The sequence below is a fragment of the Puma concolor genome, chromosome D3 (genome assembly GCF_028749965.1).
Source record: "Puma concolor isolate L17-30 chromosome D3, mPumCon1.1.hap2, whole genome shotgun sequence".
Classification (NCBI taxonomy): Eukaryota; Metazoa; Chordata; class Mammalia; order Carnivora; family Felidae; genus Puma; species Puma concolor.
This window is the reverse complement of record NC_141678.1, coordinates 1893680-1907569: the sequence shown is the minus strand read 5'-3', so window position 1 is coordinate 1907569 and position 13890 is coordinate 1893680. Positions and strand designations below refer to the sequence as shown.

The window sequence follows — 13890 nt, the reverse complement described above, 5'->3', positions numbered from 1 at the left end:
TCCCTAAAAGCAGACACAGACCCCGCTCCAGGGGAGGAATAAACAAGGTAAGGGTGAACATTAGGCAGGGAGAGATCAGGGACCTTCAGGGAGGCAGACTGCAGCCGCAGGTGGGAGGCTGAAGGAACAGGCGGGGTTCTCCCCTTATGAAATCCTTTAGGCACCCTGCCCCCATTATCAAGGGCATGGGGGGACGGGTTCTGAATGAGGCAGACCATCTTCACCGTAAGACAACAGATCCGCGGGCCCTTGCCTCTACCCTAACCACCTTACACCACTGGGTCAGGGAGCGATTACCTGTGAGTCTGACCACAGACGCTCACCCCTTTAACCAGGAGATGCTGTGTGGGTGAAGGAGGAAAATGTCCAACCCCTACAACCCCTCTGGAGGGGCCCGTTCACTGTCATTTTGTCCACCCCTACGCAGGGAAGTAGCCGAAGCGGGTCCCTGCGTTCGCTACGGCAGAGTGAAGCCGGCCTCTCGAAACTGGGAGTGCCTTCCTGATCCATCCACGCCGTGCAAGCCGACCACACGGAAGGTTCTGCCACTCCAGAGGCTCTGGGAGACTGCAGCCCTGCCCCAGTCACTCCGGAAGCTGACTGGTCTACACACGGCAGAAGCTTGAGGAACCCACGGTCCCATGAAACAAAAGACTGTCCTTATCTTCTACATGTTTCCTTGCTGTGAGGCACTGTCACGCCTTCTCAGTATTATTGTGATTGCTGCCCTACTTTTTGCCACAGGATTGGCCGAGGCTGCCCTGGCCGGCTAGAAATGGGGGAGGGGGAGGTTTTCGTTAGCACTCAGCTAGGATACTTCGTGGGTACCAACGTGGGGAAAAGACGGCCATTGATCCCCACAAACCTCATAGTAAAACAAAATACCCCAGTCCCACACCCGGGGTTTGGCCTCTCAAAAGCTCAAGTATTGGGAAAAACTGTCCTGCCCAATGGGGAAAAAGTTCATCGTCGTCTGTTAAAAACTTAACATGCCTAGGCCAAAGATTTTATAACTCAACTGGTGGGGGACCCCAGATCACCTTGCGCCAGATCCCCACCCTTTGTGTAACTTCTCTCATCTACGACAGGCCTGGGACAGTGTCAGTGCAGCCGTCAAAGGGCAGGCTCCAGGAGCCGTCAAAGGGCAGGCTCTAGGCATGTGGGGGGACAGCCTATATAAACCTCTAAACCAAGACGATGCTCTTTGACCCCAAATAGAGGGGTCTGAGAATCAAAGGGGGGAATATGGTAGGGTCCCCTCCCTGAGGAAAGGAAAAAAGAAACCTCAAGGCAACCTGGTTATGCACAAAGGTGACAACATCCTTCACGACCTTGAAACATGAGACCGCTTAATCAGACTGCGTGTTGGTGCATTAGCATATACGGGAGGCAAAGAAATACACAATATATAAGAAGCTACACAGCGTGGCATCGGGGCTCAGTTCCTTGGGTACAAACCCAACTGGGCGGTGCCGACAGGAGTAAAGTCGCTTCCTGGAAAGAAAAGCCTCAGTGCCGCGACTCTTCGAGAAACCTGCTACAGTATCGCGTGTGGACAACAGCTTCGCAGCTTCTTAAAGGGACACTTACGTGTGACGCAGGAATGTCCCCAAGAGGAATGACGCCGAGTATCCTCGTGTCGGGGCGACGCCGTGGCCGCACTGCCCACCTTGGCTTGGACCTGGGATCCGCTCGAATGTCCGTGAAGTGGCCAGCGGATGAATGAAGCCTGGTTTACACTAAAAAACAACAAAAAGGAACAAACTAGGGATTCATGGTACAGAATGGGGGCACCTGGGCAGCGGGAGGCTGGACTGACCGCGTGGGCACGAAGTGTCCAGAAAAGACAGGGAGAGCGTTTCTGCACGCTTCGTAGGGCGCGTGCGTGTGAAACGTCCTGCCCCCGCAGGGTGTGGGGTTACACGAGCCTGTACGTTCACTGCAAATCACAGCTACACAGCTGTAACCCGGGAGCTCGCGGGGGGGCGGGGGAAGGACACCTGTAAAAGCTCCGAGGCAGGCGGTCCGCTCCGGCTGCAGCCCGCGGAGCCCCAGGCCTGCGGGCGAGCCGCGGGCATCGGCTCCGGGTCTGGGCCCCAGCTGCCCCGCGCAGGCACGGGACTGGGGTGCGGTGCGGGCTGGAGCTGCTCGGCCGGGTCGCCGCCCCACCAAAGCCACCCCCACGCCTGCGGGCAGGCCCTGCTGGGGGCTCCGAGCCCCGAGACGGCAAACCCCCCAGCGCCTGCATGGCGGGCGGCGCGGACCGCCACCCTCCAACCGCACCGCGAACTCGGGGTCCGGCCCCCAGCCCCGCCCCCGAGGCCACCTGCCTGCCACCGGGGTCGGGAGCCCCAGGCGCCCAGCGGGGAGCGAGCGGCAGGCGGAGGCGGGCCTGCGGGCGCGCGTGTGTCTGCGTGTCTGTGACTCCGGCCGCAGGCTCCGTCCCCGCCCCCGCCCGAGCCGGCCCCGCGGTGGGCGGCCTGGGAGGTTCCCGGCGCCCCGCCCCCTCCCGTGTCCCGGGACCGAGGTCGCGCCCGGGTCAGGCCTCTAGAGCGCTCCAGGCGGCCTTTCCTGGAACTTCCCCCGTGGGGGAGTCCAGGCCTGAGCCTGCAGTGCCCTCCGCGCCCCGCCCCGTGCCCACCGGCCGGCGCGAACACACGGGAGCAGCGGGGCTGGCCAGGTGCCGGGCGCTGTGCCTCCACTCAACTCACCTGCTCCACGTGCCCTGCGAACCGCTGCGGGAGGCATCAGAGGACTGCGGGCCCCCCCTGCACCAGCTGGGGCCTCCCCTTGCACCGGCCTGCGGCACCCCCTCCCCCACACCAGCACCGGCCTGCGCCCCTTTCTCCCCCTCCCCCCCCCCCCCCGCACCGGCCTGGGGCGCCCCGGCCCCCCTGCACCGGCCTTCGGTCCCCTATGCACCAGCCTGCAGCATGGCTGGCACCTGACCGCCACGATCACCGGCTGTGCCACCCTGCTGGTGTGAATTGCACCCCAGGTGTATCCTGTTTTAAGGTCGTGAGAGGGTGTGACTGTAGATGTGCCGGAGTTAATAGAATCTGTTGGGAGAGGTCAGGGGAGAGGACGTGACCCCAGCTGACCTCAGGCCCCCTCTGCTCTCCGTTCCCTTGGTTGGGAGCTCATCTCCAGGCCGAGGCCCTGAGAGGGGCATGTGGCACTGAGACCTTGTGGACACTGCAATGCCCCACCCCCCACCCTGGGCTGAGGCGTCTCCGTGAACCCCAGGATGCTGGCTGCCGGGCCAAAATCTGCTCCGTCTGTCCAAGACAAGCCAGGATAGGAGCGCCCCCGCGTGTCGAACCCACCACCTGCACCTCTGGGGCGCTCTGCCTGCTTCGCCGCCTCTCCCTGCTCCCCCTGCCTGTCTGGGGAGCTCCCGAGGGCTCAAACTAACACAATTCATTTTGCTTTGTCACCTAAACTATATATAAAAAGTATAAACAGAGGGGCTACATTACTGAATGTGTACATCGAGATTGCAGTTTGGAAGGACACTCACCGTGGAAGGGGCCTCAGAAGAGGGAGGTAACGTAGGGGAACCTAGTTCTGTGACCTGCTCTCTCTCCAGGACTGAGTTTTCTTCCCTTTTTGGAACTGTGGTTTTTGACATCACTTTCCAACATGGTTAGAATTTAAGAGTTACGGATTAAGGAAATCCCACTGAAGAAAAATTCTGAAAGGGGATGAAGAGATACAAAGGATAAACAGCTCAGAGCACGGGGGCGGGAGGACCCCCACTCCCCCGTTACTCAAGGAGATTCTATCTGGTGGACATAACCACCGAAGCCACTGACTCTGAAATGTAACCCAAGTTCCCCGAATCAGCGTTTGCCATCAACAGCAAGGACCCGGATGGGCTCCTGCATAAGACACCAGGCACCGAGCCTTGTAATCGCAACGAAGACGCCCAACATCGTTAAGTCACATTATTATACACAATAACGGCCACAGGTAAGAGTGATTTTCTTAGTAGAACAATTTATTAATGGATATGCAATAAAATATCTCCCCCCAAAATCTTTCCAGAAATGACGAGACAGAAAGTCAGTTTGGTTTTGGTTCCCTGGCAGTTTTTTCTTTATGTAAACATAAAATATTTGAAGGAATGATAAAAGTAACAAGGGAACCCGTAAGTATAGCTTTTGTAATCTGATCTCAAACAGGTGCTTGGGGTCCATGCGTACAGCAGCGCTACCTGATGGCTGACTTCGATGTTCTCCTAAACAGAAATCAAAAGGCTTTTCCTGGACTCCAACTACAGAAGCACGAGTTTGGTAAATCTCGGAAGAATGACCTGAACAAGGACAGTCGGAACCGTTGCCGGAGGCGAGGTTAACGAGCCAGAGCTGGAGAACGCGCCCAGCCGCACACAGGCCGCCGCCAGCACAGAGCGCGGCTCTGCACGCGGAGGCGATGACACAAACAAGCGCACAAGAGTTGTGCTAATGCAGGCATGATCGCGAAGTATTTAAATGTCCCTCAAGGTGCGTCTCCGACTTGTGCACACATAGCGAGCGGACCCCGTTGACGGGCCATGTGAAGACTTTTTAAAAACACGCGTTGCAGCCAGAGCGCTCCTCTCCTGACTCTGAGCACTCAGCGGTGATCAGCACACAAATGAAGTGCGTCCATTCCGATCTGAGTCTAAGCTAAGCCATTGCGTGCATAAATCAGGAGCAAGTGGAAGTCCTAATCGTATCACATAAAGAGCACAGTTGCCAGACTGCTCGACTCATTCACGCTCACCGTGTGGAAGCAAGCGTGGCTCTATCGGTTTCCAAGCCAATGTCAGGACGCAGGCACGCGCTTACACGGTCGATCGCATACTCAAGTAATGAGAGCTTGGCGACATTTTGAACATCCTTGACACGTTCACCCACAGTCCTGACCAGCTGCCGTCTCACAGAGGTCCGCTCCCTAGTAAGAGCCCACGCGTGATACACGTCAAAAAATAAACCGTATTATACTGAGAAACATCACCGCGCGATACAGATGTTTAATTATCATGGATTCCTGTGAACTTTGGGAATCTACTTTTGCAGCTCAGCAGAACAGTAAGCACTTGTCAAGAGCATTTATAAGTAATCTGTACAGCAGTTTACATTTAGAGGAATTAATGTCTGGGAGTAAGTTCCTTGAGTTTAGAAAGTACTCAATCTCGGTCTTCTCACCGTCTTAAGTTCAGACCTTATTGACGTAGACAGGGACACACAAACCTTATTTCTAACGAACAAAGAAGAGGCGGTGGTCTCTCACGGGCAGTAACTAATTTATTATCTCGGGCAGCGGAACAGGTAGGAGTGGGCCCAGTGCAATAATGGACTTTCCCAGAGGCCGTCAGGTGCATTTTAACCTTGTGAATCAGCATTAACAGAAGGCACTTGAAAGGCTTTTCGGGGGCTTTGCCGCCGATGTGTGCTATGCCAACGGCAAACTTGGTAAACAACTGTGCAAAGAAGGCTCTAGTCATATCATGACGCTTCCTATTTACTTCAAAAGGCAATATTCGATATATAAAAACGGAGTAAATTAAGATGTTAATATATTAAACAATTTATAAACATTTAAAATTATCGATATCTTACAAAACAGTTCTGTGACGATACAAATTTTTGTTACGAACAAAACACGAATGAAACGGAGTACAAAAACGACTCTTAGTTAGCGTGTTAGCTGGGGGGCGGGGAGGGAGGAAGGCTCAGACCTGAAATCTCATAGCTTCATGACATAAAATATTCCTAATTAAACTTCACATGTACTTTTAACACTGAAATACAAAAAAAAAAAAAAAAAAAAAAAAAAAATTTTCAATCAATCCTTATTTTAAGGCCACTGAAACAAGTTTCACATTGTTAGTTTTCGGTGATGTGCTCTTCAGAGTCCAAGGACGTCTGGGTTAGCTCGTCACACCCATCCCGCTCACGGACTTTCACTAGACGGTGCATCCTGTGGCGCCTCCCCCTGGCCCTCAGCAACAAGACTGGCGCCCAGCACCACACGTCACGGTGTCTGGGGCTCAGTCACGGGACGGGAGGGCGCGGGCTCACCGCTCGCTGCGCCTGTGGTCTGACTCCAAGGACAGTGGCTCTCGGGATACGGTCGCTACGACAAGGTTGTTGCTAGGACAATTCCAAGGATCACAAGCAAAACAATTACACAAATGATAATGCACATCATTTTCTGCAAGATAAAGAAAAAAAACATTAATTAATTCGCATAATTTGCCAGGTATCAAAGGAAAGAAATCGCTAATGTCATTTCTTCACAGAATTCTCCTGGAATTTGAGTTTAAAATGCCCAGGCCCCAGGTCACAGGACAGGGAGGGGCGGGGAAGCCAAGTTCCAGAGGCAAAGCACTGGGTGCACATACCGAGTTAATGGAACTTAATAAATCACAGCAGGTGTTGCTGGACAACTGTGGGCCCCTGGGGGGAAGGCAGCGTCTACCTGGCACCACGTGGGGTCCTCAGCAGACACTTTCTACCGATCACACGAACATTACGAGCCGCTATTCCTCGGACGCGCCGCACGTCTTTTTAGAACTTTAAACGAATCTACTTCCCGTTTGCCGAAGACGGTGTCGCTTACACGCGTCTTTGCGCTGAGGCCCGATGCGCGGACGCACGAAGGCAGCAAGCTCACTCAGCCCTCTGCTGCGCCTGTGGCCCAAAGCGGGCGGCACGGCACTTCTGTGGTTCCTCTGTCACGAACACATGTCCTGCACACCTAGAAGCTACGCTACCTTCGGCTTGAGAGCCAGTCTCCTCCGGGGGACCGTCCGCGGGAGAAGGGAAGGAAGGCACAGAGATGACAGGCGGGCCGTCTGGGCGACCCTGCCTGAGCGCACGGCTCCAAGCTGGCGCACCAGCACCTCCATCAGCCACCGCGCGCTCTGACGGTCTGCGTGGCAGGCCCCTCGGGAAACTTCCGCTCGGTTACCCAGGGACCGGGGAGCTGCTGTCGGGACACCCCCTCTCCGTCAGACCCGCACACGCGCCCGGCGTGAGGACCGCGGCCCGGCCGCATGCCGCCCGCCACGCGCTCCCACGGACCGTGCTCGGCACCTTGATCTGAGACAGCCTCTTCCTCGGGCTTCCCAGCAGCGGCCACCCCTCAGCTCCGGAGCCTGCTCACCGCACCCGGGTCCCCCAGGGAAATGCCACCCTGGACGCGAGCTCTGACTTCCGGGGCCCGGGGTGCTGGCCCTGAGGGCGTCTGGGCCCCCCTCGCGGGTGCACGTCCTCCCCACCGGCCCCCAGTGCCGCTCCCCTGAAGCCCACACCGACTGAGCTCCTGCACCCAGATCTCCAGCTTTAACAACAATTCTGTCCAGCGCCCTGCTGCCAGCTGCACCCACACGCGTGCCCCTCTCCTCAGCGGGCGGGGCGCCCTGGGGCGCAGTCCTGTCCGAGTGCAGGTCACGGGGCCACCACCTCCACCTCGTACACACAAACGCAGCAGGGTGCGGGCCCTGCCTGCCTCCTCAGGCGGGAACGGAGCACCCCGCCCACACCGCAGGGCGGTGGGCATTCGGTTACCCACCAAGTGCCTCCGGCGCAGGGCCTGGCCCACCGGGAGGCCCCCCTGCGCCACCTGCTGAAGAATAAATTACATTTTCTAACGTGTAATCACGGACAGCAACCACTCGTGTATAAAAGAAATAACTGTTGGTGTAAGCTTTGGCGCGTCTTACCGAGGATTGTTTTGCGTTCGTATTTAAAGACACTAGGGTAAAAACCAGCCATCCGGCCCCAGGGCCCAAAAGCCCACTGCTCCCTGAGGGGTCACTCTGAAAAGGGGCGCCCGGGGGGACTCACTGGGCTGAACGACTAACTATTGATTTCGGCTCAGGTCATGATCCCACAGTTTTGCAGACGTGAGCCCTGCATCAGGCTCTGTGCTGACAGCATGAAGCCTGCTTGAGATTCTCTCTCTCCCCGCCTCTCTCTCTGCACCTCCCGGGCTCTTGCTCTGTCTCTCTCGAGATAAATAAATAAACTTTAAAACCTGTGTTCATTTAACAGCATTACCTAACAACATCGCTGGGTCCAACCTAAGAACGAATTTTAATCTTTAGTGTAACCAACATGTTATGACCACTAGGAAAAATTAAGAAACCACGTATTTTTAAAATTATATAAAAATAGCTCTTAAGTGCTATTACCCTGACAAAGAAAATCATACACATCATTTTTCCCAGCACCAGGAAAGCCACACAAACGGGCTGTCCCAGGCCGAAAAGCAGTGGCGGGACCTGGCCGCACGTGGGGTCCCTGTCTCCCGTGCTATCTCCCTTTGCAGAAATAAAGGGCCGGCCTGGTGCCGCAGTCGCTTTCGAAAGGAGACAACGAATTCCTCAAGGACTGCCTGTCACCGTCCTGGCACCTGGCACTGCAAAATGACAGTCGAATGACCACGGCAAGACACCCTTCTCAAGGGACACGCATGGGACAGCGTTCCTCGGTCACGCGAGGAGGGCGCTCCCGTATGAGGAGAAAACCAGAGGAAAACACAAATGTACCGGAGTCTGGAGAAAGGGGACAGTCACACAGTGAACAAAATAAAGTCGCTTTCGTCAACGACGGAGACCTTCTCTCCCCAGAACGTTGTAATCTGACCGGCAGGCTGACAGCACAGGCTCGCACGACACTCAGGAGGTACCGGAAAACGGACGGGACGCCGGCTCGTGGAACCCAGGGAGATGGGAGGATTTTCACCCCCGGGCTTTTCCAGAAAACTCCAGTTCCCTTCCCTCCAAGCCAGTCACACCACAAGTGGGGAGGTCTCACAAAGCAACGGTTGCAAAAGCGAAAACGTCAAAGGTGCGTTAACCCGCGACGTGCCGGCCAACGGAGAAGGCACCACCATACTGTGGCCGCTACATGCAGGGTGACCAGCGGGCCGGGGGCGCACCTGCCACGCCAGGCGGTGCGAGCGCCCCGGAAGCTGCATTGGGCCGCAGGAGGAGAAGGCCCCGTGTAAAGATGCCCCCCACCCGCCCGTTCGCCCTCCGTGCGTGCAGCGGCAGGACCGGGCTCCGCTCCACTGGCGGCCGGTATTACTTTTACGTCAATGAGGACTGGGCAAGCATCACTGTTAGCTAATTGGCAAAGTTAATAAGTACATTAGTTGATTAGTTACTTACTGCCTCGCTGGCAGGGGGGCACACACACTGACATCGTCCACACCATCATTTGCCAACCGATAAGCCAATAATTAGAGCAATTACGGCAACCACAGCCACTGACACGGCCACAATTATCCACTTTTTCTGTCAAAGAAAAGCAAGCTGATTACATCATGGTAATTTCATATCGCCACATTAGAAGACCTCATTCAGTGAAAATAAAACAATCCACAGGAATCTCTTAACATGCAAGTTACAGGACAGCTAATTAATTATTCAGCAGCTTTTAGTTCTTAAAAAGGGTGGTTTTTCCTTGAATAAGGTCAGACTGTTTGGAGACGGTTCTAGAAGCCTTAGGACCAGCAGTGGGCGAGCCGCAGGGTCATGGCGTGCAGGTAAGTTCCGAGGGGCTGAGACGCACGCGTGCTGTTCTCTCACCTCCCAACGCACAGCCACAGGCCCAGCTCAGGAAGGAAGCTAAGAAGGCAGCAGCCCACGTGATCAGCCCCCGCCCTCCTTGGTCCCGTTTGCTTGAGGTGGTGGTGGACTCCTCCACGGCTCCCGCCAGGCCCCAGAAGATAGATCGCCCGCCCAGGGAAGGGGATGGTCACCGTGTGAGTGGCCGCGGCCACGGGGCGTCTGAGAGCAGGGTGACAAGTTCAAACAGGCAGTGTGGGTTCACAGGTCAGGTGTTCACGGACAGTGGAGGTAAGTTCGTTTCTGAGCAGCTGACACTCGCCAAAGACGGTGAGGCCTCGCCAGCAGTCAGGGTGGAGACGGGTCACGGCACCGTCTGTTCACAGCGGTCATCTCTTCACTCAAGTTCTCGCTGGCCGGCCCGCTGGTTGGGTCACGGAGAAGCGAAGAGAACCGCCCTCTGCCAACGACTCTGTCACCGAGTCCCCCGTGCTCGGAAGGAGGCTGAGAACTTCCCGCGTGCACCTCATCACCTCACGTCCTCTGGGAGCGTTTGGAAAAGCGGGAACACGGTGACGTCGGCAGCCCTGCCTCCCGTCTCAGAGAGAATGACCATGTGCAGAGGTGCCCCAGGAGAAGCAGGGCCCGGGCTTGGCCGGCTGAGCCGACCCACACGTGCCTCCCGTCCCGCGTCCGCATTCAGACCGCATGCTGACTCCTCGCACAAACTGTCGCCCTTCCTCTCTCCCCGGCACCCCGGAACCGCCTCTTGGTAGGGCCTTTGTGGGCGACGGGCAGAGGGCAAGCAGGCTCCCAGGAAGGCAGATGAGCCCGCATGGCCGGCCCGCAGGATGGGGCAGCACGGCGGGGGGCTTTGTGTCCACCTTCTGCACTTGGGGGGGTAGGGGGTGGAGGAAACCCATGAACTACGGGGAGAGTTGTCTTGTCCTGGAGTCAGGACTTAACTTCGTCTCTCTGTTGTGTCCTCACAAGAGCTCTGCCCACGCACAGCACACTCAGGATTCACACACTCCGACTCCCAGAGCTGAGCGGGGCCGCTACAGATGCCTTAGGCCCGGTCTCGGGAACTCTCTGCCTCCGGACCAGACGCGTAGCCAGCAACCCAAGGAAAGAATCGAGTGTTCGCTGCACAAAATGCGCACCCGACGGCTTTGAGAACCTCCAGTCCCGTTAGCTCTGCGTTACCCGCCAGCTGATGGCCCACGACACAGGGGACTCGGGAATGGGAGGCGGCCAGGCTGTGGGTTTTGTTGCTCAGAACACAGTCACGGCACGTTCACCGAAACAAACTCTAAAACCTCTTAGCAAAAGAAGCGCTTCAGTTGTAAAATGAAATAAGAGTTTAAGCAAGCATTTATTTCTTGGAATAGCTATTAAGTCGGGCTACATCAACAAAGAGAAATGAAGAGAAAAATGCACTTGAAGTCTTAAAAACCAAACTCACCCTTCTAGCTTTGCTGTGATATTTAATCGCCTTTTTCGTTTCTTCTTTAGCGTGTTCTACATAGTCTGTGGCGTTCATAACGTTTTTTTCTATGTTGTTGATCATTTCGCCCTAGAAACAAAAAGTTTCAAGCTTAGAGGACATTCTCCCACGACTTGAGCGCGTACCCCCAAGGCCGCCACAGCACCAACGACATCTTCACGTGAACGCAATGTGCACATGACGGACACCGAACGTTTTTCACGTTTACGAGAACATGAGAACATTACAAATGTGCCGACGTGATGATCAAAATGTAACTTACGCTCTAAAAAGCGTGAACAGGGATGAGAGGGATGGGCCACAACGGAGCACATTCTGAGACATGCTTTTCCACGTGCACTCCTTGTGACGGCGGGCGCAGCCAAGGAGAGGCAGCTAACTCGAGGCGAGACCAATCTCTTACTGTTACCACACACACACAAGGGACAATGACGTCCTTTCTAGCGCACAGGAACTTGTGGTGATTTCTTTAAAACATCGGTCTGTTTGACACTAAGTTCGCCAAGTGAAGGGAACCGTGGCGCGAGGCGGGCGCAGGGAGGTGGCGGGGAGGGGAGACCGTACCTGGCTCTCTGTCCACAGCAGACACAATCTGCAGCAGTGACGGCGCAGCGTTAGGAGAACGACGCATAATTAAGTCACGTGCTCACCAGCTCAAGCTTACTAGCGTTTTGACTACACACAGAGTTTGAATTAGGCGAGTCAATATAACGCATCCCTAACCGACTTCTAAAAGCAAACAACGAGACAAAGCTGAGAATATGGCCATTTTTCTACTGGAGCTTCACGCGACATACTTGGCGTGGAGCCATAATAATTAACGCCTGCAGCACGCTAAAATCTTCCACGATTACAAAAGCAACGCGGTGCCCTTACGGCCTAGCCGCTCCCCTCGGAACACTTCCGGAGAAGCGGCTGGCAGAAACGACACACTGCTTGTGTGGCCTCGGCGAGGGCTCCCCCCCGACCAGAAAGGGGGGGCCTGCCCGTGGTTGCTCGTTTCCCCCAGCAATCGCACGGTATCTGAGGTTTTCACGTCCTCGATGATAAACGTCTTCCAAAACAGTGGTCTTCGAAAGGTCGGTGACCCACGTGGAGAGCGAGTCCCGCACGCGGATGGGTTTCCTGTCGTCCTCGTACAACCCAGAAAACAAGCCGGCCAGGGCTTAAGCTTCTCCCGGGCCGCTCCTGCCAGAGCGCACCCGAAACCAGCCTGCCGGCGAGTGAGGACAGATCTAGCTGAGAGGTCCGACGTGGACGCTCCCAGGGCACAGGCGTCACCTGAACCTGACCCCTGAATCCGCAAGCGGCCGCGTGCAGGCCTCACTCGCTAGTGCCACTGCCACGGAAGGCCTGATGGAGACTCACGGGAGCCAGAACAAACGTATCCACACACCTAACGGGAACACGTCGGCTCGTGGTTTACACCAGATTTCAGGTTTGTTAAGAACTGCCTACACTGCTTCCATTGTCTCGCGGGGGAACCTTCACAGCCCCGGGGTGGCCCGCCCTCCCGGCCTGCGCACGGGACAAAGAACACCACGCAGAGAGCGAGGCTTCTATCCGTGGCATGGACTAGGCCCCTCGGGGCCTACTCCTCTCAAGACTTTTAAAACCTCTCTGCCAATTATTGTTCTAATACACGTTCCTTGTAAAAATGTGAAAGTACACGTGTTTTAGAGAAGAAACCTAAAATCCCCACAGGTGCACTGTTATTGTCCGAGTTGGTACATTTCTTTCCTTCTGTGCACACTGTCCTATGGAGCCGAGTTCATGCACGTACACATGCGTGCGTGTGTTACACACGACCGGATCTATACAGATGTGTATAAACACACGTAAGATTGTATAGCTCCCTCTTCACTCAAAACTCCAGCACGATACCTGCACGTCTCACTAAAAATCTCTCTGACGAAAGTCTGCCGCCCGTGGCCACCTGGTAGGTAGGCTGTCGTGTGGACACGCATGATGCGAGTGAGTGAGCCACGGCCTCAGACAGATGTTTCCAGCATCTGTCTCACGAGAATACTGCACTCAGTTTCCAAATGTGGAGAGCGGACCCGGAACGACGGTTTTCTCGGGTACCTGGACCCGACACTTCACCAACACCAGGCGTCCGTCCCAGACAAGGGAGAACGTGTGCGTTACCTGGGTCTCGACGAACATGGCCATGTCCGTGAACATCTCGTGTAGCTCCCGGATACTGGTCTCCAGCTTCATGATGTCCTTGTGACGAGACTCAATTTCATTGAGAGCTTGTCTAGTGATCTGCGAGTCTGATATAATCTTGGGGAAACAAAGGCAACAGAGAAATACCGATGAACCCAGGGCGGCTCGGGAGACAAAGCACAGGCACGGGGATGCGGCCGCAGCCCCCCAGGCACTCACGTCTGCGGTGAAGACCGAAGGGCTCCCGCTTTCCAGCATTTCTTCCAGCTCCTCGTCGGTCGTGGTTCTTCCAGCTGTGAGATGAACACAGGCCCCACTCAGAACGAGCCGACGCTTACAGTGACCGTTCGGGGGCGCCTGGGTGGCTCAGTCAGTTAGGCACTCGACTTCGGCTCAGGTCACGATCTCACGGTCCGTGGGTTCGAGCCCCGCGTCGGGCTCTGTGCCGACAGCTGGGAGCCTGAAGCCTGCTTCCGATTCTGCGTCTCCCTCTCTCTCTGCCCCTCCCCTGCTCATGCTCTGTCTCTCTCTCTCAAAGATAAACGTTAAAAAAAAATTCAAAATGACTTTTTCAACCAGAAGTTAGCAACTAAACCTGAGTTAACCTTTTTTTAAGTTTACTTATTTGAGGGGGAAGGGGCAGAGACAG

General features: G+C 55.6%; 1 protein-coding gene and 1 long non-coding RNA gene across 5 annotated transcripts in view; both read right to left on the bottom strand.

Annotated features, from left to right (window-relative positions):
* Positions 1-2540, bottom strand: part of LOC147575237 (uncharacterized) — a 45960-nt gene extending 43420 nt beyond the window's left edge. The window contains exons 1-2 of the long non-coding RNA XR_015242168.1: positions 2001-2540; positions 1591-1739 (exon numbers count right to left, since the gene is read on the bottom strand). This is a non-coding gene — a long non-coding RNA (uncharacterized LOC147575237). The remainder of the gene's footprint in view (positions 1-1590; positions 1740-2000) is intronic.
* A 1439-nt stretch (positions 2541-3979) lies between these two features.
* The window catches only part of STX2 (syntaxin 2), a 35335-nt gene continuing 25424 nt past the window's right edge, over positions 3980-13890 (bottom strand). For 3 of the 4 annotated variants that reach the window (XM_086681410.1, XM_086681412.1, XM_086681413.1), the window contains exons 7-11: positions 13461-13534; positions 13221-13358; positions 11031-11141; positions 9167-9292; positions 3980-6201 (exon numbers count right to left, since the gene is read on the bottom strand). In XM_086681410.1, coding sequence (XP_086537536.1) covers positions 9212-9292; positions 11031-11141; positions 13221-13358; positions 13461-13534 — 404 coding nt within the window. In that variant the 3' untranslated portion in view covers positions 3980-6201; positions 9167-9211. The remainder of the gene's footprint in view (positions 6202-9166; positions 9293-11030; positions 11142-13220; positions 13359-13460; positions 13535-13890) is intronic. The other variant, XM_086681411.1, reaches the window with a different exon arrangement.